Here is a 23,600-nt window from a genome sequence, read left to right as displayed (position 1 = left end):
TAAGCAGCATGTCTGCTTATAGATTTAATTTAGATAACTCACAATTATGGGTATCAACAACCAGGTTAAGGTTTGTACGTAGTCAAAAACTATGTGATTTGTTAAGTACAAGCTGATTCTGTTTTTACTACTCTGCTGCCATCCTTGCATAAGGGGGGCATAAAAGACAGGACTATTTTTTTTTTAAATTTTACTTTGTTTCATTATGTCATGTCCAAATAATTACTGAATATCTAAGTAGATTCATTCTGTTGCTAGTATTATGCTGCTCTATAGAACTAAGAAACATGATTTATCAATATGAACTTGCATTGGAATTCATGGTACAGTCATATCTATCTAATTTGTTGCTTAGTAAATTTGGCTACTGCCAAAGCTGATGTGACTATTGGGATTGCTCTTCAATGCAGATATCATTAAACAATAAAGGAAATTCAACATCATTCTTCCATTTTAAAAGTTCAGCTGATTATCTTTTTCTCAAGAACACATTAAATAAGAAAGGTGAAATGTTTAAGAATTATGCTTTGGTGTTGTGATTTATTTGCACTTTTCATTGTAGAATATTTAAGATAATGAGAATTTTCTCCACATTTTAAGTAATCAAGGAATTTCAAAAGAAGATTTGTATGCTATATCAATAGTGTGATTAGAACGGCTTTCACAAGTGATTGTAATTCTTGCAAATTTGAAGATTTGGTTTTATTTTGGTTTCCATTTCAGTGCTATACATATTCTCTGGAGGACTGTAACATAATGAATCATTGAAGGAAAATTAAATTGATTCTGTATTTTTTTCAACCCTACAATTTGGCAGTGAGAAGTTTTTTCCTGAAAGTGAGTCATTGACAAAAGGATTTTCTGTGAACATGGAAAAGACTTTACAGAAATTTCTCAGAAATTGGGATAGGGAGTGGAGATTTTGAACCACTAATATTGACAAAAGTGGAAAAATTCATGATCAGCGGCTCTAATGAATCAAAGTTCATACAAAAGTTAAAATCATACAATGCCACACTTCAGTACACTAATGTAATTGAAATATAGTGTAGCTGAAAGGAGGCATTACCTTTTGTTGGACTATAACATCAAAGCAATAAAATTTAGATATATGAAGGTACTTTCTTGTTTGTTAGTTTTAGTACATGGCTTAGTGTCTTATGGCCATTTTCACTTTGAGTTTTTGCATAGAACTTATCTCCCTACTAGCCATTTCCCCCCTTGATATTAAACTTCAGTTTTTTTTGTATCCAATTTTTCTTGGTTGTTTGCCCTGGGCCCCCAGCTTGGATTATTTTTTTACTTTACTTTTTACTTTAATTACTATCAATGTTAATGTTTCCTCTAGCTCATAAAATGAATGATTGTTGTCATTTTTATTCTACAAAATTTTTAAGAATCCACCCAACTATAAGCTTTTGTTATTTTCCTAGTTGCAAGTAATAGTAGCTAGGTGCTATGATGACAAGCATTCTCAATTTGGTGTCGGGAAAACTTCAGTTCAAATTTCACCTCAGACACTTACTAGCTTGCCATGTGACCCTGGGCAAGTCACTTAACCTCTCTAGGCCTTATTTCCAAGTCTGAAAACGAGAATAATAAGGCTTCTGGCTTTATAGGGTTGTGAAGATCAAATGAGGTAATATATGTAAAGTACTTTGCAGACTTTAAAGTGCTATATAAATGTTAGTCAGTCAATAAACATTTATTAAGCACCTACTATTTGCCAGATGCTGTGCTAACTGCTGAAGATACATAAAAAAAGGACAAAAGACAATACTAACTCACAGCCTAATGGAGGAAACAACAAGCAAACAATGGACAAAGAAGTTGTATCCTGGATAAATTGGAAATAATTAACACAGGAAAGATACTAGAATGGAGGAAGATCAGGAAAGGCTTCTTGTAAAAAGTGGGATTTCAACTAGGACTTGAAGGAAACCAGGGAAGCTAGGAGAAGGAGATAAGGAAGGAGAACACTCTAGATATGGAGGGATAACCAGTGAATATGCCAAGAGTCAGAAGTTCTAGAAATAGCAAGGAAGCCAACTTCATTGGATCCCAGAGTATGGGGTGGGGTGGGGAGGTGATGTAACAAGACTGGAAACTTTAGGGGTGGCAGGTTGTGAAAGGCCTTGAATACCAGAGGATTTTATATTTGATCCTGGAGGTGATAGGGAGCCACTGGAGTTTATTGAGCAGGGGCATGACAGGAATCAGACCTGTACTTTAGGAAGATCACATTGACAGCTGAGGGAAGGATGGACTGGAGTGGGGAGGACTTATGATGGATGACGCAGCAGTAAGCTATTGCAATAATCTAAGTGTGAGATGATGAGGGCCTACCCCGGGGAGGCAAAGTCAGAGGAGAGAAGGAGGCATGTGCAAGAGATGTTATAAAGGTAGAAATAACACACCTTGGCAACAGATTGGATCTGGGTTGTGGAACGGAGAGGAGGAGGAGAGAAACTGAGGAATCAAGGAAGACACCTGGATTGCAATACTGTGTTACTGAGAAGATGGTGTGCTAACTAGTAAGAGTAAGAAGAGGGTAGAGTTTTGTAGAGCAAATAATAAATTCAGTTTTAGACACATTGAATTTAAAATGTTTTTGGCACGTCTAATTTGAGAGGTCCAATAGACATTTAGAGATAAAAAAACTGGAGGTCAGCAATTGTTGCTTGCATTATATACAGCCATTCTGGTCGTTTCAAGAAAAAAAAATGGAAAATGATATCAATTTGATGTGTTTCAGTGGCTTCTCTCTTTCCCATCATTTAACACTGTCTATTTTGGTATGTTGGATGAATATTAAATGATGAAAATGCCTAGGTGTGGCATTTTCAAAGGCCTGGCTAAATGAAAATTTGCAGAGTAACATTCTTCAGAATTCTTTCATACACTCATGCTCCAAATTCCCCTTGATGTCAAAGCCTTATATCTGTGATCTGATACATTTTTTTTTTTAGGAAAACATTAAATGTTCCTTATGGAGAAGATGAAAGATAATGGGATTAGTCACTGCCATAGTTCATGGCATGAGTCATAAGTGAAGTAGGACATAGTCTAGTTCATATTTACTTTTCCTTAACCATGCCCCAATATAATAAATAGATCAGATTAGCTTCCATTCAATTCAGCAAACATTGAATGCTCACTGTATTGAATATTGTGAGAGGCACTGAGTAAAATAGAAAGTTTAAATGAGATGTGGTCTCTGTCCTTGTGGAGATTATAGACTAGAGGAAAGATTCCATATATCACTGGATGTTCTTTAAAAGATTCATTTAAATATGAGAAATAAAACTTCTGGGTTAGTTAGAGGAAAAAAAAAGGTAGTTCTAGAAATCTGACCTTTGTCAATGACCTTGAAATAATTGTACTTTAGAGGTAGATGTAGCCTTAGAGATCACTTCTCTCTCCAGAGTGGGTTAAATGGTTTCTTCATGGTTACACAGCTGGCTAATGCAGAGAAAGTACAGACACACCAGACTCTCTGGTAGGATGGGTACCAGGACATCTTCGAAATTCTCTCTGTTTTGTAACCCAGTTTTAATGTACTCTAGAACAGAAACGGACTTCAGAGGCCAAAAATTTGTACAGCTTGTGTTTCTTTTGAGCTACTTCAGTTCTGCTTTGCTTATAGAGCACAGCACCTTCTCTGATGAGGGCACACAATGCTGGGTAGTCCTGTGCCAGTGTCTCCCACGTCACACAATCAGTTCTAAAGTTCTTAAGAGGAACCTTGAGAGTGTCATTATATTACTTTTTCTGACCACCTTGAGAGCTCTTGCTCTGTATGAGTTCTCTATAAAATAGTCTTTTAGGCAAGCATATATTTGCATCTGAAAAACATGGCCAGCCCATAGGGGTTGCACTCTCTGCAGTGGAATTGGAATGCTTTGGAAGTGTAGTTCAAGAAAGGACCTTAGTGCCTGCTATCTTATCCTGCCAGGTGATCATCAGAATCTTCCTAAGACAACTCAAATGGAAGTGATTCAGTTTCCTGGCATGGTGCTGGTATATTGTTCAGGTTTCATAGGCATACAACAATGAGATCAGCACAACAGCTCCGTAGACCTTCAGTCTGAAAGTCAGTCTACTGACGTCTCTTCTCTCCCACACTTTCCTTTGGAGCCTCCCAAATACTGAGCTAGCTCTGGCAATGCATGCGTCAACCTCATTATCAATGTGCACATCCCTGGAAAGCATTCTGCTAAGGAAAGTGAATTTATCTGCAGCATTTAAAACCTCTATTTTCTGTAACTGATGGTTCCATGTATGGATGGTGTGGTGCTGGCTGATGGTGCACCTGTGTTTTCTTGGTGTTAATTGTTAGGCCAAAATTAGCATAAGCAGCAGAGAATCAATCCCTACTTTGTTGCATCTCAGCTTCAGAGGCTGCATTGAGTGCACAATCATTTGCAAATAAAAAAAAATCATGCTCCAACACTCCCTCCACTTTGGTCTTCGTTTGTATCTTTTTCAAGTTAAAGAATTTATTGTCAATACAGTAGATGACTTTGATGCAGTTATGACTGAAAACAACAGGCTAAAAAGCTGGTAGCGAACACATAGCCTTGTTTCACTCTATTGGTGACTGGGAAAGTGCAAGAACATTGTCCATTATCCAAAACCTGGGCAAGCATGCTGTCATGAAATTGATGTACAATACTGATGAACAAACGTTGTGTACAGTTGTGTACTCTGTTCTGCCCTTGGCATTTCTCCTGGCATTGTCAGGTAGCAAACACCATATCAATTGTTCCTAAACCCTTTCTGAAGCCACACTGGCTCTCAGGTAGATGAACACCTTCCAGGTGAAGAATCAACCTATTAAGGAGGACTCTGGCAAGAGAGAGACCCCACTGCCCTTGTGATTGTCATAGGACAATCTATATCCTTTATTTTTATAGAGCTGGACAGTGGAGGAGTCCTGAGGGATAACTTGAACTCCTGGGGGATAACATCCTCTTGCTGTATGACCCAGAAAATTTCAGTCAGCTGATACTGACTACAGTTGCTGCCTTGGTGCCTCCTTAGCTTAAATATATTACTTTCCTTGATGTAAGCAGCAATTGTTTTCTGTTCTGGCCAGAAACTTTGAGGGTTTTTCCTTCCAGATTGATATTTTTGTGATGATAAATTAAGCCATCTTTTGTCTTAATTTTTACCTAACCCTTAGTCATTGAAAGGGTGCTGCCCCAGACAGACTGAGGCCTTTTAAAGACCTTAATTTAGAAAGGCCAAAGCCATCTACTGTATCCTGGGCCATCACCAGTCATCTTAACTTATGTCTTGCCACTGGCCTTCCATGATTCTGGAGGACAGAGTGGGGCTGATGACTTTGGGTAGCTCTGCCTCACTGAAATCCAATTCACACACAAATCAAGACATCACCCTCATAATGTCCTTGGTCCTCTTCCAGAATGAAGGAAGAACAACAACCAAAAAAAAAATTTGAAGGATGCAGATGGGATACTGTTTCCAACAAACTTTACAGGAGAATCTAACTATGGCCTTTTAACTGGACAAGACTTAATTTACAAGTAGGGTGCTAGCCACTAGACCGCAACCACAGTAACTCTTGTTATGAAGTATTTAATTGGGCTTTCCAAAATCATCTATACTTTTCTGTATTTGCCACATATTGGGAAAAATATGTAATTTCTACTTAGAATAACGTAGAACATCTTTCCTCATTTGAGAGCTGGTTTCCCTTTTATATTAATTGTTCTTCTCCCCCCCCTTTAGAGTGTGAGTCTCTTGCAAGCAGGGACTATCTTGATTTTCTCTCTGCATCCCCAGCCTTTAGGACAGTTCTTGGCACATAATAAATGCTTAATAAATGGTTTTTATACTTTATGTTAAACAAACTATATAGAATGTTAGTGTTAGAAAGGAATTTAGACTGCTGAGCATGTAGTGAGAAAGATCCGAGGCAGAATTCTGCCTCCGGTATTTGCCAGCTGTGTGACTCTAGGCAAATCATTTAACCTTTCTTAGGCTCAGTTTCCTCAGGTGTAAAATGATGGGATTGGAATTGAAGGCCTTTAAGCTCCCTTCTAGCTCTAAATTTATGATCCTATGATCTAATGCACCCTCCAAGTTTTATAGATGAGGAGGCTGAGAACCAGAGGGATTGAGTGAGTTACGTGATCAATAGAAAGCCAGTTAGTGGCATAGCCAGGCCTAATAAACATTTCCCTAGAATATTACTTCAGTACATTTGAATATCTTTAGGGCAGCTAGGTAGTGCAGTGGATAGAGCCCTGAGCCTAGAGTCAGAAAGACTCATCTTTCTTAAGTTCAAATTTGTCCTCAGACATTTACTAGCTGTGTGACCCTGGGCAAGTCACTTAACCCTGTTAGCCTCAGTTTCTTCATCTGTAAAATGAGCTGGAGAAGGAAATGGTAAACCACTCCATTTTCTTTGCCAAGAAAACCCCAAATGGTGTCACAAAAAGTTGGACAAGACTGAAAAAAAAGATTTTGTATTCAATTGTGCTGCCAGTAGTGTGATGTTTTTCTTAGTTTAACTCTGGATAGCTTAAAAAATATATATTGTTGACTGTGATACTGTAGATAAAAAAAGATGGATTATTTTGTATGGATTTTTAAAATAATTGCAACAGTGTCCAGTCATTTCGGTCTTATTCACATCCTGAGAATATGTGCAAGGGCACCATTTGGTGTTCTGTTGGTCTTACTGCAGATGTCTGGAATTCACCTGAGGTTTACATATTATAAAACCAGAAGGACCTGTTTTCATTGGTTCCAGAGGGCAGAACTGGGAGTAACTGGTGAAAGTTGCAGAAAGGAAGCTCAGTATTTAGAAAAGCTTCTTAAAAATTAGAAATAGCAAAAAATGGACTTGAACTAAGTAGCTTCTAAAATCTCTTCCACCAATGAAATTCAGCGATCCTTTAAACTAATCATATATGGAAATAAGGGGGTCAACAAGTTGTTGTTCAGTTATTTCAATTGTGTCTGACTCTTTATGACCCCCTTTGGGGTTTTCTTGACAGAGATACTGGAGTGGCTTACCATTTTCTTCTCTAGTTCATTTTACAGATAAAGAAACTGAGGCAAACAGGGTTAAGTGACTCGCCCAGGGTCACACAGTTAGTGTCTAGGGCCAGATATGAACTCAGGAAGATGAGTCTCCCTGACTCCAGGCCTGGCACTTTATCTACAGTGCCACCTAGTTGCCCTTGTCAATAAGTAGAAGGCCTTAAAATTCACTATTAGAAGATTTTTTGGGGGTGCAATTATCAAGTGGGCATCATTTTGAGGCTTTTCAAAATAATATAATTAGAACTACTTCTTTAAAGATAGTTCTTATTGCTTTATTGTAATAATATAGATTTTCAAAGTGCTTTACAGATATCTCATTTTATCCTCATATCAAACCTGGAAAGTAGGTTTTATTATTATCCTCATTTTATAGATGAAGAAACTGAGACAGGCAAGGGTTAAGTGACTTACCCAGAGTGACACAACTAATAAGTATCTGAGGCAGGATTTGAACTCAGATCTTCCTGACTCCAGAAGCAGTTAGGTGGTGCAGTTTACCCACTGCACCACCTAGCTGCCTCTGTATAAAAGATGGATTATGTGGAGGAGAGTCTGCAGGCAAAGAGGTTTGGCAGTCTGAGTCTCACAGAGTAAGTCTGTGAGATTTTTAGAAATTAGCCTAGGTTTTGGGCTCTGGGAAGCAGAGATGGAGCTGCAAAATCATTGAAAAAGGAATTACTTGTGGCTTTGGAATCAGAGGGCCTTATGATCCTGTGTTGATGCTATTATTCTGTGAATTTGTGTGGATATGGATGAGACAATGTTAGTTATGAGCTGCATTTTGGTGCTGTGCATTTTGGAATAGTCAACGTGAAGGTAAAAACTGGAAGTATGCTAATTGATGAAATGCCTTGGTAGGTAGTAAAGGAGGGGGAGAGGAGGGATAGGCAGTGCCTGAGGCTCACCCTCGCATAACAATCGTGCTTTCTGGGTAGTGAGAAGGGTCAATAAAGAAACCTTGAGAGAATGCTGAGAGGTATAATGAAAGAACTAGATAATTAGGATGTTCCTGAAACTAAAACTAGAAAATATATTGAAAGGGAATGAGGTCAGCGCTATCAGAGCCAGTTAAAGTTTACAGTAAATAGGATCATCGATTTATATCTCCAAGGGGCTTCAGGGGCTGTCTGATCCAATCCTTTCATTTTACAACTGAGGAAACTGAAACCAAAGGAGATTAAGTGATTTGCCCAAGGTTACTCAGGTAATGAGCATCAGAAATGGCATCATAGGATCATAGGCCTAGAGAAAGGGAGGGACCTCAGAGATCATTGGTCCAACTCACTCATTTTACAGATGAGGAAACTGAGGCCCAAGGAGATTTAGTGATTTCCCTGAGGTTACACAGGTTGTAAACACCAGAAGTGGTGTCATACCTAGGATCACAGGCATGGAGCTGAGAGGGACCTTAAAGGTCATTTGGTTCAACTCCCTTATTCTACAAATGAGGAAACTGAGGCCTAAGGAGATTAAATGATTCCCCCAAGGTTACGGAGGTAATAAGCATGAGAAATTGTATCATACCTAGGATCATAGGGCTAGAGCCAAGAGGGACCTCAGAGATAGTTTGGTCCAACTCACTCATTTTACAGATGAGGAAACTGAGTCAAAGGAAGATTTGTGACCTATCAAAGGTCTGAAAGTTAGTAAACATCAAAGGTGTGATATGAACACAGGACCTTGATTCCAGAGCCAGTATGTTTTCCACTTTATTACACTAAACAGAGAAGAGGCTGTTGGATTGGCAATGAAAAACTGGACCTCAATGAGAAGAGTTTTGGTAGAATGTTGGAAATGGAAACTTTTGCTCAGCCAGATTGAACCTGGAGGAATTAAATCTGATTAGGGACAGAGCCTGGTATATAGGTCTATAGATGCTGGAATTCCATGTATCGGTAGGAAGCTTTCAGTTGGCTCTATATAAATCTATAGAGTTATGCAATATTAGCAATCTAATAGATTGCATCTCATTATGAGCAATCCAAATTACTTTATAGGCTCAGTCTGAAGAATAATAATAATTATTTTACTCTGGGCATGAAATTTTATATTCATCAATAAAATTATATCAAGCATATTTCACTGATTCAATTTTCTAAATCTTTAAGTGGGTGATTTTTTCTTTTAAAGTGTTCCTATGATAGTTATTTTTAGATGCTTTTATCTGTAAGGCTAGCTAATTTCAAAGGGTATTTAGTGTTCTTTCTAATGATTATGGTTAACACAAATCCTGCACTTTAAATTTCAACATTTCTAGGTACCTGTTTTAGCCAAAATGTTGTAAAACATTAAAACTTTGAATTTTAAATCTTAAAAAGAAAAAAATAGATTCTAAGAAATCTCTGAGGGAAAAAGGCATTTGATTCCTTAATTCCCCAGCCTCCTAAGCAGCCAGTAAGTAAAAAATTTAAATAAGTGAGTCGAGGAGGGGTGTGCACTGCTAGATAAGGAAATATATGAAACAGGCAGGAAATCCCAAGAAATCCTTAGGTGGAAGAATGTATATAGGAATATAATGAATTAACAATTCTTTTTCTTTTTTTAAAAAATAGGGATATCAAGGAATTTCAGGAAGTCCAGGTATTCCAGGATCACCAGGGATTCAAGTATGTGATCAGGCTTTAGGTATTTAAGAAAATCTCATTTTTAAAAAAAAACAAAAAAAGTAAATAACCAGTTTTAATTTTATAATTAATGTAGGGAGCCCGTGGATTACCAGGTTACAAAGGAGAACCAGGAAGAGGTGGTAATAAGGTAAATAACTTATATTTGTATCAATTTGTGACTTTTAATTCTTTTCAATGTCTCATAAATAGTCTGGGCTTCAGGTTTAACATCTCTATCTCTACATATATCTATATATCTTATTATTTTGCTTTGTAAGCATTTTTATACCTCTTTCCTAAGAATGGCTGTCCTTTATTAAAAAATAATCTACCACATACATAGATCTCAATTTAAGAACAGATACATTTGAGGATTATAATTTATTTTTTTTAAAGATTCTTTACCTCAAACAAATTTGCTTTTGGCTTTCTTAAAATAGTTCTCATCCCTAGTAAATTTATCTTATGGCATCATTTAAAGAATTCAACTTCTGCAATTTCCAAGAAACATCTTGATTGAAAGTTATACTTATATTTATAGAGTTAGATTTAGGCTATAGTATCCCCCTGTTGGCAGGAGGAACATCCCTTCAGTGCCCAATGTATTCTATTCTGATAATATTTTAAGAGTGAGGCTTTTGATGATGAAAATGAACTGGTTTAGATATGTAAGGATATTTTAATGGAAAAAGCCAAGACATTGCAACAAGGTTTAAGATGTGCAAAACTGTGAATGTGCTACCACTGATAGATTTAGTGAAATCAAAAGAAGATGATGCAAGTTTATAGGGGAAAAATATTAAGGCTGGTTTTGGATAGACTGAATTTGAAGCACCCATGGAACTCTGAGGTGGAGATGTATTATAAGCAGTTAGAGAAATGAATCTGCATCTTAGAGGATAGTTCAAAGTTGGAGCATGTAAGTAACAACAAATACTTGTAGTTCAAATGTGGGAGGTGTGTGCTTTCTTGTGGTAGTTTGTATATCTCCTTCAAAGATATTTTTTTTCAATTTAACATTTTTAATACCAGCATGTGACTTTGTAGAAATGTAGCTATATTACAAAAATGAATTTTGACTTATGCCCCAGCTATCAGGTAATGAAATTCTTTTGAACTAAATGTCATACACTATGGATGATCATCTGTGTAGTTAAAAATTCATGCCTTCAGCATGCATCTTTGAAGCGCACTTTAGGAAAATCACTTTGGCACCAGTGTGGACAACATATTGAAATGAGGAGAAACTTAAGCTAGGGAAACCAAATAGGAGGCTATTGCAATAGTGTAGGAGAGAAGTGATGACTAGGATGATGACAATATGACTGGAGAGGAAGGGACAAATTCAAAAATAAAAATGACAAAGTTTGGCAACTGATTGGATATGTGAGGAGTCAAGGATGATACTAAGGTTATGAACCTGTGCATCCTAGAAGTATGCTGGTGCTCTAACAAAAATGAGTATATTTGAAAGAGTTTTATTTTCAGGGGAAGAGAAGTTCTGTTTTGGGCATATTGAATTTGAGTTGTCTGCAGGTTATAGAGTTTGAAATGTTTGGTGGATAGTTGATGTCACAGAATTTGAGCTCATTAGAGAGGATAAGCCTGGACGTATTGATCTACTTAAAGATTATAATTGAACCCAAGGGAGTTGCTGTATACAATCAGACAGTGTGTCAAGAGAAAATAGAAGTAAGCCCAAGACTGAGCTTTGGGGTATGCCCATGGTTATTAGATGATGAATTGGTAAAGGGAACTGAGGAGAGTTTAGACCAGGCCTGAACAATATGCGCCCCATGGGCAGTATGTTGTGCAGGCTTGTTTTCCTTTGGTGGGCCGCAAGTGGTCCTCGGACCAAGTGTTGTGCAGGACTGGTTTAGACAGACAGAAGAACCAGGAAAAAAGCCAGTGTCATAAAATCCAGAGAATCTAGAAAGAGAAAGGCTACTCAGCAGTATTGCACTGAACAGAGAGTTCAGGGGTGTTGAGAACTGAGAAGATGATTAAGAAATCACCGCTAATTTTGGAAAGACCAGTTTCAATTGAGTCAAGACGTCAGTAGCCAGATTGCAAGAGGGGGCAAGAAAAGGGAGAGGACACGAAATGGAGACACCAAAGGTGTATGACTTTTTCAAGGAATTTAGCTAAGAAAGGGAGGAGAGTTATATGATTAAAAACTAGCAAGAATGTTAAGATCTACTGAGAGGTTTTTGAGGCTGGGGGGAGATGTGGATATGTTTGTAGGCAGCAGGGAAGGAACCAATATAGAGGGAAAGATGGAAGATTAGATGAAGAGAAAGGTTGATAATGGGGGCATTCTGCTGGACAAGATGTGGGGGAATGAGATGTAGGATACATGTAGATGGGTTGGCCTTAGTGAGAAGGGCTATCTCTTCATCAGAGAATGAAATAAATGAGGAAATGATGGAAGATAATTTCAGGGGTTGTGAGATGAGGAGAGATTGTTAGGTGAGAAGTAGAGGAAAAGAGGGAGTTCTCAGTGGAAAGCCTTTATTTTTTTCTTTTATTTTTAGTTAAGTATTGGGCAAGCATTTCAGGTAAGAAGAGAGGGTCCTGTGGGAGGATTGGTTTTGAAGAGCCAAAGTTGTAGGAAATGGGATAGAATAATTGATATTAAACTTTTTGGTCTTGGGACCCCTCTATACTCAAGTATTATTGATGATCCCCCAAAGGGCCTTCATTTATATGGGTTATATATCAATATTAACTATATTAGAAGTTAAACTGTCTTCTTATTACAAAAACAGTTTAACTTCATAGATACCCTGAAAGAATCTTAGGACTCCACAGGTCCCCAGATTACACTCTGTGAATCACTGAGATAGAGAATCCATTAGAGAGGAATAAAGAGATTCCCTTGCTGTAGTGAGGGCCCAATTGAGATTGGATAAAGTAATTTTGGAATGTATCCATGCAGCTCGGTTGCAGTCCTTTCCCAGATCCTTTTAGCAGCACAGAAATAGGAACAGAGGAAGTAGATGGTGGGAGCAATCCAAGGTAGAGGTTTGACATAATTGGAAGAAGGGATTTGGGAGAAGAGGAGAGTGAAGAATTGAATCGGATGAGTAAGTATTCATCATAATCAGCCTGGATCAGATATATGACCCTGCTACTACACTTCAGCCTCCACCTCTAGCCTGATCTTCCTGCCCTGAGCCCTGGTTTCTGATTAGTGAATGTTTACCACAATTAGCCCAGGTTAGACTTACCACTCTACTACTGCTCAGAAATCTTCATGTCATGATACTGGGTATATCATTCTCCATTTCCATCAGCTCTGGGAATAGCAATCAAACACTTCAATGGGAGGTACATGTCAATTAATTGCCTCATGGTTCTATTCATCATTCCTTTGATATCCCTGACCATACTACTCTTCTTTAGCTACTATTCCCCTGTTTACGTTATCTTCTCCTATGAGAATGAAAACTCCTTGATGATAGGAACTGTTTTGCTTTTTGTATTTGTAATCCTAATGCTCATGCCTTTTCATCCATTTGCTTTTCATTCATTCACTAAGTGGTTGAAATTTGTAAGGCAGAAAAGTGTAGTGAGAACAGGGTGATGGGCTTGGTAAAATATTTAGGGGTGTAGAGATTCCAGATCACTCTTAAGACAAAGAATAGGTTTGGGAGGAGAAAGGCATAGGGAGAACTAGAATCATAGGAGACATTGATTAGATAAAGGAATATCCACTTCTTTTTTTTTTTTAGGCAATTGGGGTTAAGTGACTTGCCCAGGGTCACACAGCTAGTAAGTGTCAGGTGTTTGGTCTGAGGCCAGATTTGAACTCAGGTCCTCCTGACTTCAGGGCCGGTGCTCTATCTACTGCACCACCTACCTGCCCCAGTATCCACATTCTTAATCAAGAAAAATGAGCTCTTGAGGGTAACGGCTTGATCAAGTGTTTGACTATCTTTGGGTGTAGCTGTGATGGAGTAAAGGAGGAGGTCATGGGAGTTAAACAAATTGAGGGACTGGAAGGTAAAGATATTTGAAGTAACATAACGTATATGTTGAAGCTCCCTCGCATGAGAGTAGTAGTTGGAGTGGAGGGGTATACTGTAATCTAGATAATGAATTCACTGAGAAAGGAAAAAAGTGTTTTAGGGGTCGGTACAACTATTAGGACCTGGATTGTGTGATAAATTTAGATGAAGTTAACCTCAAAGGAAGAGAGGTTGCTAGGTATTGGTGATAAAGTCAGTGGAGGTTAAGGGCACTGACTCCTCTACCAGGATCAGTTGAATAGAATGTTAGGAAGGAAGGTGCAACGAGTACTGGAAAGGTGTGGGGTATAGTGTCATCTAGGAGGGGCCAGGTCTCAGTAAGTACCAGAAGATAGAAAGAATACGAGCCAGAAGTAGTTCTAATGTTAGGGGGGAGTTTCTTAATTATAGAGCATAAACTCCAGCGACCGTAAAGGAAAGGGAAAGTGGATATAGATTGGGACGTGGTGCAGAGGAGAAGGTAAATGGGGTAAATAGGGATGAGAAAGTGAGCAGCAGGAGTTGGAGAGGGTGGGCTTCTCTTCAGTAGTCTGAGTCACATTATTCATTATTCATACTCTTCCTCTTCACCTTCACTTCCTTTCTCAAAAGGGGAAGACTTGAAATTCTCACAAACCACTCCTGTCTCTTCCCTCTCAGTCTGGCTAAAAGAAGGACCTTCCATAATAACCACCACCTACTCCTCTCTTCAGTTCCCCAGACCTTCCTTGTCAGGGAATTGGAGAGAATTTTAACCTCGGTTATGATAGAATAGAAAAGAAAGACAATATAGCTTAGTCAGAGAGACAGAAAAAAGAGCTCCAAATGTCAAGGTTCTGTCTTTTGAGGCAGTTATGAAGTTAGTAATAGAAATAGAAAAATCAGTATCAGCTCAGTTTGCCTAAAGTGAGTTCTAGCCCCCAAGCTGTAATGGGAGAGCTGTACGTATTTAAGCCCTGCAGTTGAACCTTCAGAGCTTATACAAGCTAGCTCTTAATAAGCACATTACTGTTACCTAATTTACTGTTAGAAAACAATTGGAATCAATTATTTTGGCCTCATCTTTTATCTAGAAGAAACAACCTTACAATATTAATGAAACTGGAGAAGGCAGACTAAAGGGGAATCCTGAAGCATTGAGTTTAAATTGCTTTCTGAAAGAACAGAGGAGGGAGGTGGTAGGGGAAAAGAGTGCTCCATCAGTTTGATCACTGTCATCAAGTCTGGTTCTTGTGGACAAAGACTCTGTTACGACCTTATCAGTACCTGTATCATTATGCCATTATGGCCTATGCCTCTGATCCCTTCTCCATCCATCCCTTCCTTCAACATAGCAGCTGCTGCTGCTTCCACATGCTGCCAAACCTTTCCTCTTTTTAAAGCTTCTGAAGCTTGCAACATTTCACACAGTGTAGTCCACACATTGTGGGATATTTCCATCAAGATTACAAACTACATTTTTCACGGGGCTATGTAGTTAGTCCTTGGAGTCTTGCCTTACCTGCAATTGTCTTCAAGGTGCTGACAAGGTTTTGGGCCCCCAAGAATGCTAACCAGAGTTGCCTGGAATGAATTCATACATTTAAGTCTTCTCTTAGTCAAGTGGCAAAAAGTTATTGTAATGCTTTAGCAAAAGAAGGCAAGGATCCTTATGGAATCTGTGAGAGAGTGAGGATGGTGTTGGGGCTTATATGGAAAAGGGACATGGGAAAGGAATGTCAGGGATGCTAATTAGGTAATCTAAGAGTCCAGGGGTCTTTGGGAGCTATGTTTGGGAAAGTGTAGGGAGTATAACAGACACTGAAGGAGTTTTCAGAGGCATGATTCTTGGAAATCTGGCAGGAGGAAGAGTCCTTGGGCCAGCCAGGGACAAAAATCCTTGGGCCAGGCACCTGTCTGTTTGTTCTGATAAGAAAATATGTTCTGCAGCAAGAAAAAAAAATTCTCGCAGGAGAAGGGCCTACTGAGAAATTGGGAGACTTCCAGAGACATGATCTTAGAGCTGGGCCCTGAGTACCCCATCAGTGCCATAGGCATCTTCTTATTTCTTACCTTAACTGTTACGTTCTCCCCTCCCCTTTCTTGTTTCTCTGTCCTCTTCCTTCCCATTCCTCCCCTTTCCCACTGTGTCCCAGCTTTTCCTTTCATCCCCAGCTTTACTTTAAGCACACAGTGATTATTCTTCAAAGCAAAAGACAAAACACATTACACACATACTCTATTAGCCACAAGTAGTCAGAAAAGTAACATGACTGTCCTTTGCACCAGGAAGCATATAAATATTTTCCCAATCTGTTTATTAGTTCTCAAATGTCTTTGAAGAGGATGTCTTTTCACAATCTGAAATAAGGCTTAAATGACTGCTATCCTTAGGAGAAGTAACTTTGACACTGTAAGGTATGAATATCGGATATCAGAGCTTTTTTGTAAGAAAAGATTTTATTGAGGTGATAGAGAGGGGCCAGGGAGGGTGGGAAATAAAAATAATGAATATATTGGACTGGTCAAAGCCAGAGGGGAGAGAACACCTTTAATTAATTTGAGTTTTATTTTTCAGGGTGATCGTGGACTTCCTGGTTTTCCTGGTCAGCATGGGATGCCAGGATCAAAGGTTAAAGAAATGTTTTTGAAGTTCCAAAACATGTTCCTACTAATTTTTGAAATACCATTTAAATTACAAGTTAATTATAAAATATTAACTGCACTGGTGTAAATGTTACTTTCTACAGGCCAGAAATAGAAAAAAGTAATCGAGTTGAATGTCATTGCTTTTTTGAAACCTGCAAAACCTTCTCATATAAACTATAGGAAAGTTACCTGTAGAAGTTCTACCTGTAATTTAAAGTTCTTTAGCTTTTGAAAGTTAATGAATGAGTTTCATGTAAATTGCTCTCAACCTTGACTCTGAAATGTATGGACCATGTGCTTGTGAATGGAACATCAATTCCACTTCTCTAAGTCAGGTTTCTTTAAAAATTCTGAAATTCAGAGCCATTATGCTAATTTTTAGTAGTTCCATTCCAAAATATTAGTCAATTGTCTCCTTGTCATTTATTTCTGTCAATATATAAACCCTCCAGTATCTCTCATCAATACTTTTTATTACTTTGTCTTCATCTCCCTATTTTTCCTCCAAGTTCTATATGATCAGTTCTAAGTTAGTCTTACTAATAATGGAAGATAGTTATGTGGATAGCTACTTTTAAGGAAGCTATATCAATGCACTCTCCCTTTAGTAGTGGTTAGGGGAAGCCAGTTTGATTAAAGTGAAAGAAACAACCTCAACTGGCTGAGTAGTGGACAGGCCAACTGCATAAGTGTACTGGATATGAATGAGAGACTATAGGGCCAAGTAACTAGGGTAGCCAACCTATACTACTGGGAAAAGCAGGCCAACCAACAGATCCTCAATGATTAGAAGTGTGCATAATTCATGGCAATTAGCTATTAACAATTGTTTTTTGTATCATTACTATTCTCTAGGGGATTGTTATATTTTGGTCTTTCTTAAGAACCATTCTATATTTTTTTATATCATGTCATAGTATAGAAAGGTAGTGCCTTATTTTAACCAGATATTTAACCTTTAGTTTAAACTGAAATTTGGATGAGATGGAAGCCAGATATCATAATTTAAATATAAAATAAATTAAAATTTGAAGCTATTATTGTTATGGCAATTATTTATATTATAGTTAAGATTTAAAGAACAAAAAAACAAAAACTCTTTTTTTCCCTTCAGGGTGAAATGGGACCCAAAGGAGAACAAGGATCACCTGGATTTTATGGGAAAAAGGAAAGTATAAATCATAAACAAAAGTATGCACATTTCACTTTCCCTTCACCACAGTCTAGTGAAAAGAATCATGGATTAAGGAAAAGTAAGAAAATTTAATTTCTGGTCTAAGCTGTCACACAAAATAACCAAGTGACCTTATGCAAAACAGTTAATTCTCTCTATATGCCTTCCTGGGATTCTATTCTTTCTCATCTTCAGATGTGAGTTTAAAAATACAAGATATGATTGATCATTCTTTTTATTCAATATCATTCCTTATATTATTTGTTTCTCAAAGAATCGAGGTTTCACTCCTAATCCTGCAGGCTAAATGTATGTGTCTTAACACTTCCTGCTCGTAACAGAGAAGAGGATCTATCCGTAATACCTTTCCTGCTTCCCCTTACTTTAAAATACATATCGCCCTTTAATTATTCTGAGAAATGTTTTTAACGTTCTCACAAATAGCAGGATTTAACTTGTGCATAATAAGTTTTCCTGTCTTACTTTTGATGTCAGATGTGTTCCTGATACTGTTCAGTACCCAGAGACTGTTTGGGATGCTGGGTATGCAAAGACAAAACCAGAAAATCTCTTGCCTTCAAGAAACTTACATCATACAGTTATTATAGAAGGCAAAAACAAGCAGGATTTCTATGAATTTTCCAATTGATTATTAGCTAACTTGCTATAGTTAAATTCTGAATTTTCCAAAAATATAACTGTAATTAAATTTTAATGTGTCTTTTTTACAATTAGGGTGCAAAAGGTGAAAAAGGAAATACTGGTTTTCCTGGCCTTCCTGGACGTTCTGTAAGTTTGGCACAAATTTTCTGTATTTCACAAACTTTTTATCAATATATGCAGGTACATAATATGTTTACTTTTTTTGCAGGGAGAGCCTGGAAGAGATGGAAAGGATGGCTTAATGGGCAGCCAGGGATTCAAGGTATTGATAAAAATTTAATTGATTCTTGTTCATATGGGATAAGAAATTACCTGTAAATTGGAACATATGCCTAATTCTAAGGAAATCAGTCTGAACTGAGCAATACAAAGAGAAGAATAAATCAGAATTTCACATATTCTATTCTGTATCAAGTTATGTATCTGATGGTCTTTAGAAATAAATACAAAATCCTCAGTCATTTAAAGCCCTTCACAAATTGGTTCAAACCAACATTTCCAGATTTATTTCACATTATTGGAGCAGTTAGGTGGCACAGTGGATAGATTGTTGGTGGACCAGGAGTTAGAAAGACCTGAATTCAAATGTGGCCTCAGACATTTAACTACCTCTGTAACCTTGGGCAAGTCATTTAAACTGTTTGCCTCAGTTTCCTCATCTTTAAAATGGAGATAATAGCAGTACCTACCTCCTGGTTTGTTTGTGAGAATTAAGTGAAATAGTAACTGTAAAATGCTTAACACAGTGCCTGCAACATGGTAAGCACTATAGAAATGTTAGCTATTAACTATTTTATTATCATCATTATTTCCTTTTACCCTCCCAACATTTTAGCCAAACTGTCCTACTTTCTCTTTCCCAAACTTTACATTCCCTCTCCCATCTCCATGTATTTGCACAGACTGTTTCCTCTTGTGATGTGTTTCTTCCTTCTTTCTGCCTCTAAGAGTCCTTCATTTCCCTCATGAACCACCTTGATGGCCAGTTTTTATGCTCAGCGTTTAATAATTCTCACCCTCCCACCTACCCATTTTCTCTCTTCCCTCAAATGTATTTACTTATTTATGTTCACAGTATTCTTTCCTCTCCTCAGAAAACCTCTCCTCCCTCACCCCAGCCCCTGGCCATTGCATGCCTATCGAAGGCAGGCTGTATGAGGAAAGTGACTATTCTCCACTTTGATCTTTCTATCCTCAGGACCTAGTTCAGTGCTTTGTACATAGTGGGCATTTCACACATAATTATCACAAATAAACATATACATATATTACATATATATATAAACAAAATATATGTGTGTTTAATCATGATGACTATATTAAGTACCTACTATGCAAAGCACAGAAAAAAAATGCGTGTATGTATATGTGTGTCTGTGTATCTGTAAAATCTCGCATTATCTATATGGACCATCTATAGGGATCTGTGTATAAATTGGGGGGTGGGGGGAGAAAAAAATCACATCTTTATTTTCACACAACCTCTGACCTAATTTTTATTTACCTCTGGCTTTTCCTAGTATGTGTATTAGTTAGTTATTTGTTTATTTTCTGGGTCCAGAAGTTTCACTGTACTGCCAAATGGGTTCATGGCACATAAAAAAGCTTAAGTACCCCTGATATACATATAGATATTCACAGATGAATCTATATATGTTTATTGTAGTGATATAACCTAAATAAATCAGCATTTACTATTATGTCTGATTAAGGGGATTGTGAAATATTCTAAATCCTTTTCTAAGCATGAATTAAGGCACTTATTCAAGGACAGGCAGGTGTAGTCTGAGAAAGTTTGGGCTGGGATACATAGAATTAAATCATATATTCTTCTCACCAATGTTCTTTATACTTGAAGTCTGCAAAAGAGTGAATGAATGCTTGTTAGTGACCTTATTTTTTACTATAGTTTTAGTCTTAAGTAGAGATGCCTTGGGATAGGATAAACAATACAAATTAATTCTCTACCCTGTTCATTTGATAATCAAGGAAACAATGATTGAAGCCAAAATATAAAATTTGTATCAAAAGAAGTGAATTTTCTCATGATTAATACACCTCTTTGAATATGGAGCACTTTACTAGTTCTGAGGACAATCAGAATTACTCCCTTCTGTGTATGCTTATTAGTTCTTTAGTAAGTGATGAAAATTCATAGTAAAAATTATTAACAAGTTATTATAGAGAAGCCATTTGAAAACCAATCATTTTCCAAGCACAGGAAAGAAATATACAGCTGTTACCCTACTCTTTTTTAAGTCAAGGATTATCTTTTAATTGGTATTAAGTCTAATAAAATTACACATCATTTACATTTATGTTCAATGTTGGGTTTCTAATAAAGCATTTCATTAAAAAAATAACACATGTGCATACAACTTCTTTTGCCAGATGTAAAGGTCTGCTAATCTAGATAGTTCTGAGACATGGAACGATAATATAACTTCACTCTTTGCCTTAGAGTGATCTCTCAGTAAAGTAAAAAACAAAGGAGTACAGAATCAATTATGGATAGTTATAGCAAAGGTTATTAAAATATCAAAATTTTTGTGACTTATTCATTTATCTCAGTTGTAGGTGAGAAGGATTTCTTAAACTTTGAATTTTCAATATCTGACCTCTGGTAGGTTATCAAGTTTAAAACTTGATGAATAAACCATGTGGTAAGAGCAAAATCAAAGCAGTGTATTTAATAGGGGAGAAAGGGTCTTCTTCTAAATTCAATTATAGTTTCATGGTTAGTAAACCACTCCTTCCACTCTGATTTTGAATGTTGTCATGACCACAAACGGAATTACTCCGAATCCCTTTATTTTTTTGTGGGCAAGTCCCAAAGACCACAAGATGAAGGAAAACATATACAATGTGATTTTTACATGTCTGTTTTTGGTTAAATTTTTTTTTTCTCCCTGACCTATTGTGGAATGTCATTTTATAACATTAGGTGCTGAAGTATGATTTGGAGATAATTTTGAGCTTGAAGTGTTCTAAATAATCTTAACATAAAGAAGGAAATTAAATAACAGAAATAGCAAAATAATAAATTGGCAGATGGAAATATTTTATGATGTTATACATCAACCATGCAAATTTACAAGCTCCAGTTCTAGTTAGAATATCATATTCCATTGGTTAATTATGCTTTCTGCTCTCAAATATAGGACTGATATCCCAACAGCCACAAAGAGGGCTCACTGTATCACATATTTAGAACTTGAAGTGGCTTTAGGTGCCATAGAGGTAAACTTCATTTTACAGATGAGGACACTTGAGGCCACTACCTCCGGATGCAACTTAGCATAAATCACAAAATTCTCCTTAATCTTGAATTCTCTGCAGGTAAAAATATGCCTTTTGTGTGATTTAAAAAAGAAAAAAAAACCAGAAGTGGGATGATAGATGTATATCTAGAAAAGACATTAGAGACTATCAAGTCTACTATTCATTTTACAGATTAAGAAACTGAGTCCCAGAGAGGTTAAATTACTTGTCCAAGGTCATGCCCAAGTAATAGAGGCAGGATTGAAACAGGTCTTTGTCCTCAGATCCAGTGTTTTTACCCTTCTTTGTATCCCTAGCACTTATCATAATCTCTGACATATAATATGCAATTAATTAGACATTTCTTGACTGAGTGACTATACGATATTGGTGGATATTTTTAAGCTAGTCCACTTTTACGGTCTAGTATATGCAAAGTGAAAATAATAGTGTATGCTTTAGAAAAAAAGCAATCATTTTTTGATTTATTGAGCCAACTTTTTTAGAATAACATATAGGACAATCCCAGTATAGTATATTTTAATGAGACCTGGATGTGATGTCAGGAAAATACCTGTGACATTTATTATTGAGTGAATCTCAACTTTCTCATATTAAAATTGGGTCTAATCATATCTGACTTACGGGGTTGTTGTGAGAATCAAATGCACTATTTTGTTGTTGTTTTTCACTTGTTTCTGTCCTGTCCAACTCTTGGTGACCCCATTTGGGGTTTTCTTGGCAAAGATAGTGGAGTGGTTTGCTATTTCCTTCTCCAGTTTATTTTATAGATGAAGAAACTGAGACATACAGGATGAAGTGACTTGCCCAGGGTGACAGAGCTGATAATTGTCTGAGGTCAGATTTGAACTCAGGTCTTTGTGACTCCAGGACTAGCATTCTATCCACTGTGCCATATATGCCAGTTGTTATTAAAGAATGCTAATCAAATCAGCTCATGAGCAATTGCTGATTCTCATCTTCCATAATCAGGACTTTTCTGCACAGAAGGGGATGCAGAAGACACAAAAGACATGATCACTGCCTTCAAGGAATTTGATATGGGGGAGAAAAGATTAAGATGGATAAAGAAATACTGAGCCAATGTAACAAAATCCATAATCAAATCCTAGATGGTGTGGTGGATATTCATTATAAAATGCTATTGGTGTTACAATAATGGCATGAGGAGCCAGGAGATATGTCATGGAAGATGAAAACCAAACTGTATGTGCAAAGATGAGCAGTTTATGCAGTCAATTGTCAGTTATCTCTACTTTTACAATGTTAGAATAGTACATTCAATTGAAATTATTGCAAGGTGGTATAGTGTAACTTTACTAACCATGTCTCATAAAATGAGAGGGTAAACATAAATAATCTCTAAGGCTCCTTCTAGATCTGGCTTCTATGATTCTGTAAACTGACATATAATAATTATTAATATCATTATACACATGTATATAGTACTTTAGAGACATTATTTAATTTGACCTCCAAACAACTAGTATTATAGAAGCTCCACGAAGGCAAGAAGCTTCTAGTTTCTGTCATATTGCTATACTCTAGCAATTGTTTATTTAGTGCCTGTTATGTTCATTGTACCTTGCACTAGTAAGCATTTACTAAATGACTGTTGAATTGAAGAATGCTGTGAGGTAACTCGTGCAGCTATCATTCAGAAACTCAGAGAGATCAGGTGATTTGTTCCGGGACAAACAAGGAGTGAGTGGTGAAGTTGCTGTTCAAAATCCAGGTTTTCTCACTCATGAGAAAAGCAATCTTTAATTACTTTTCATGATGTCATACTTGTATCTTCTAAATTTTATTTTAGTCAAATATTACTGGTTTTGATAGGTCTATATTTTTCACCTCTACTATAATTGACTTTGAATGTATCAATTAAGGAAAGGGGGGAAAATTAGGTGACTAAAAAAATGAAGTAAAAGAAGAAAGGAATATTTTTTCCTTCCTTCCTTCCTTCCTTCCGTCCTCCTTCCCTCCCTCCTTTTTCTTCCTTCTTTCCTTCCTTCCTCCCTCCCTCTCTCTCTTTCTCTTTGTTTCTTTCCTTCCTTTTTCTTTCTTTCCTTCCTTTCTTCCTTCCTTTCTTCCTTCCCTCTTCCTTCCTTTCTCCCTTTCTTTCTTTCTTTCTTTCTTTCTTTCTTTCTTTCTTTCTTTCTT

The 23,600-nt window shown here is 37.1% G+C and overlaps 1 protein-coding gene across 1 annotated transcript in view; it reads left to right on the top strand.

The window, feature by feature from the left end:
- COL21A1 (collagen type XXI alpha 1 chain) overlaps positions 1 to 23,600 on the top strand; it is a 221,485-nt gene that overhangs the window by 130,398 nt on the left and 67,487 nt on the right. The window contains exons 11-16 of the mRNA XM_027852911.1: positions 9,630 to 9,683; positions 9,778 to 9,831; positions 16,251 to 16,304; positions 17,436 to 17,489; positions 18,231 to 18,284; positions 18,367 to 18,420. Coding sequence (XP_027708712.1) covers positions 9,630 to 9,683; positions 9,778 to 9,831; positions 16,251 to 16,304; positions 17,436 to 17,489; positions 18,231 to 18,284; positions 18,367 to 18,420 — 324 coding nt within the window. The remainder of the gene's footprint in view (positions 1 to 9,629; positions 9,684 to 9,777; positions 9,832 to 16,250; positions 16,305 to 17,435; positions 17,490 to 18,230; positions 18,285 to 18,366; positions 18,421 to 23,600) is intronic.

Source organism: Vombatus ursinus, unplaced genomic scaffold (assembly GCF_900497805.2).
Source record: "Vombatus ursinus unplaced genomic scaffold, bare-nosed wombat genome assembly UNPS02009835.1, whole genome shotgun sequence".
NCBI classification, from domain to species: Eukaryota; Metazoa; Chordata; class Mammalia; order Diprotodontia; family Vombatidae; genus Vombatus; species Vombatus ursinus.
This window is presented reverse-complemented; position numbering and strand designations above follow the sequence as displayed.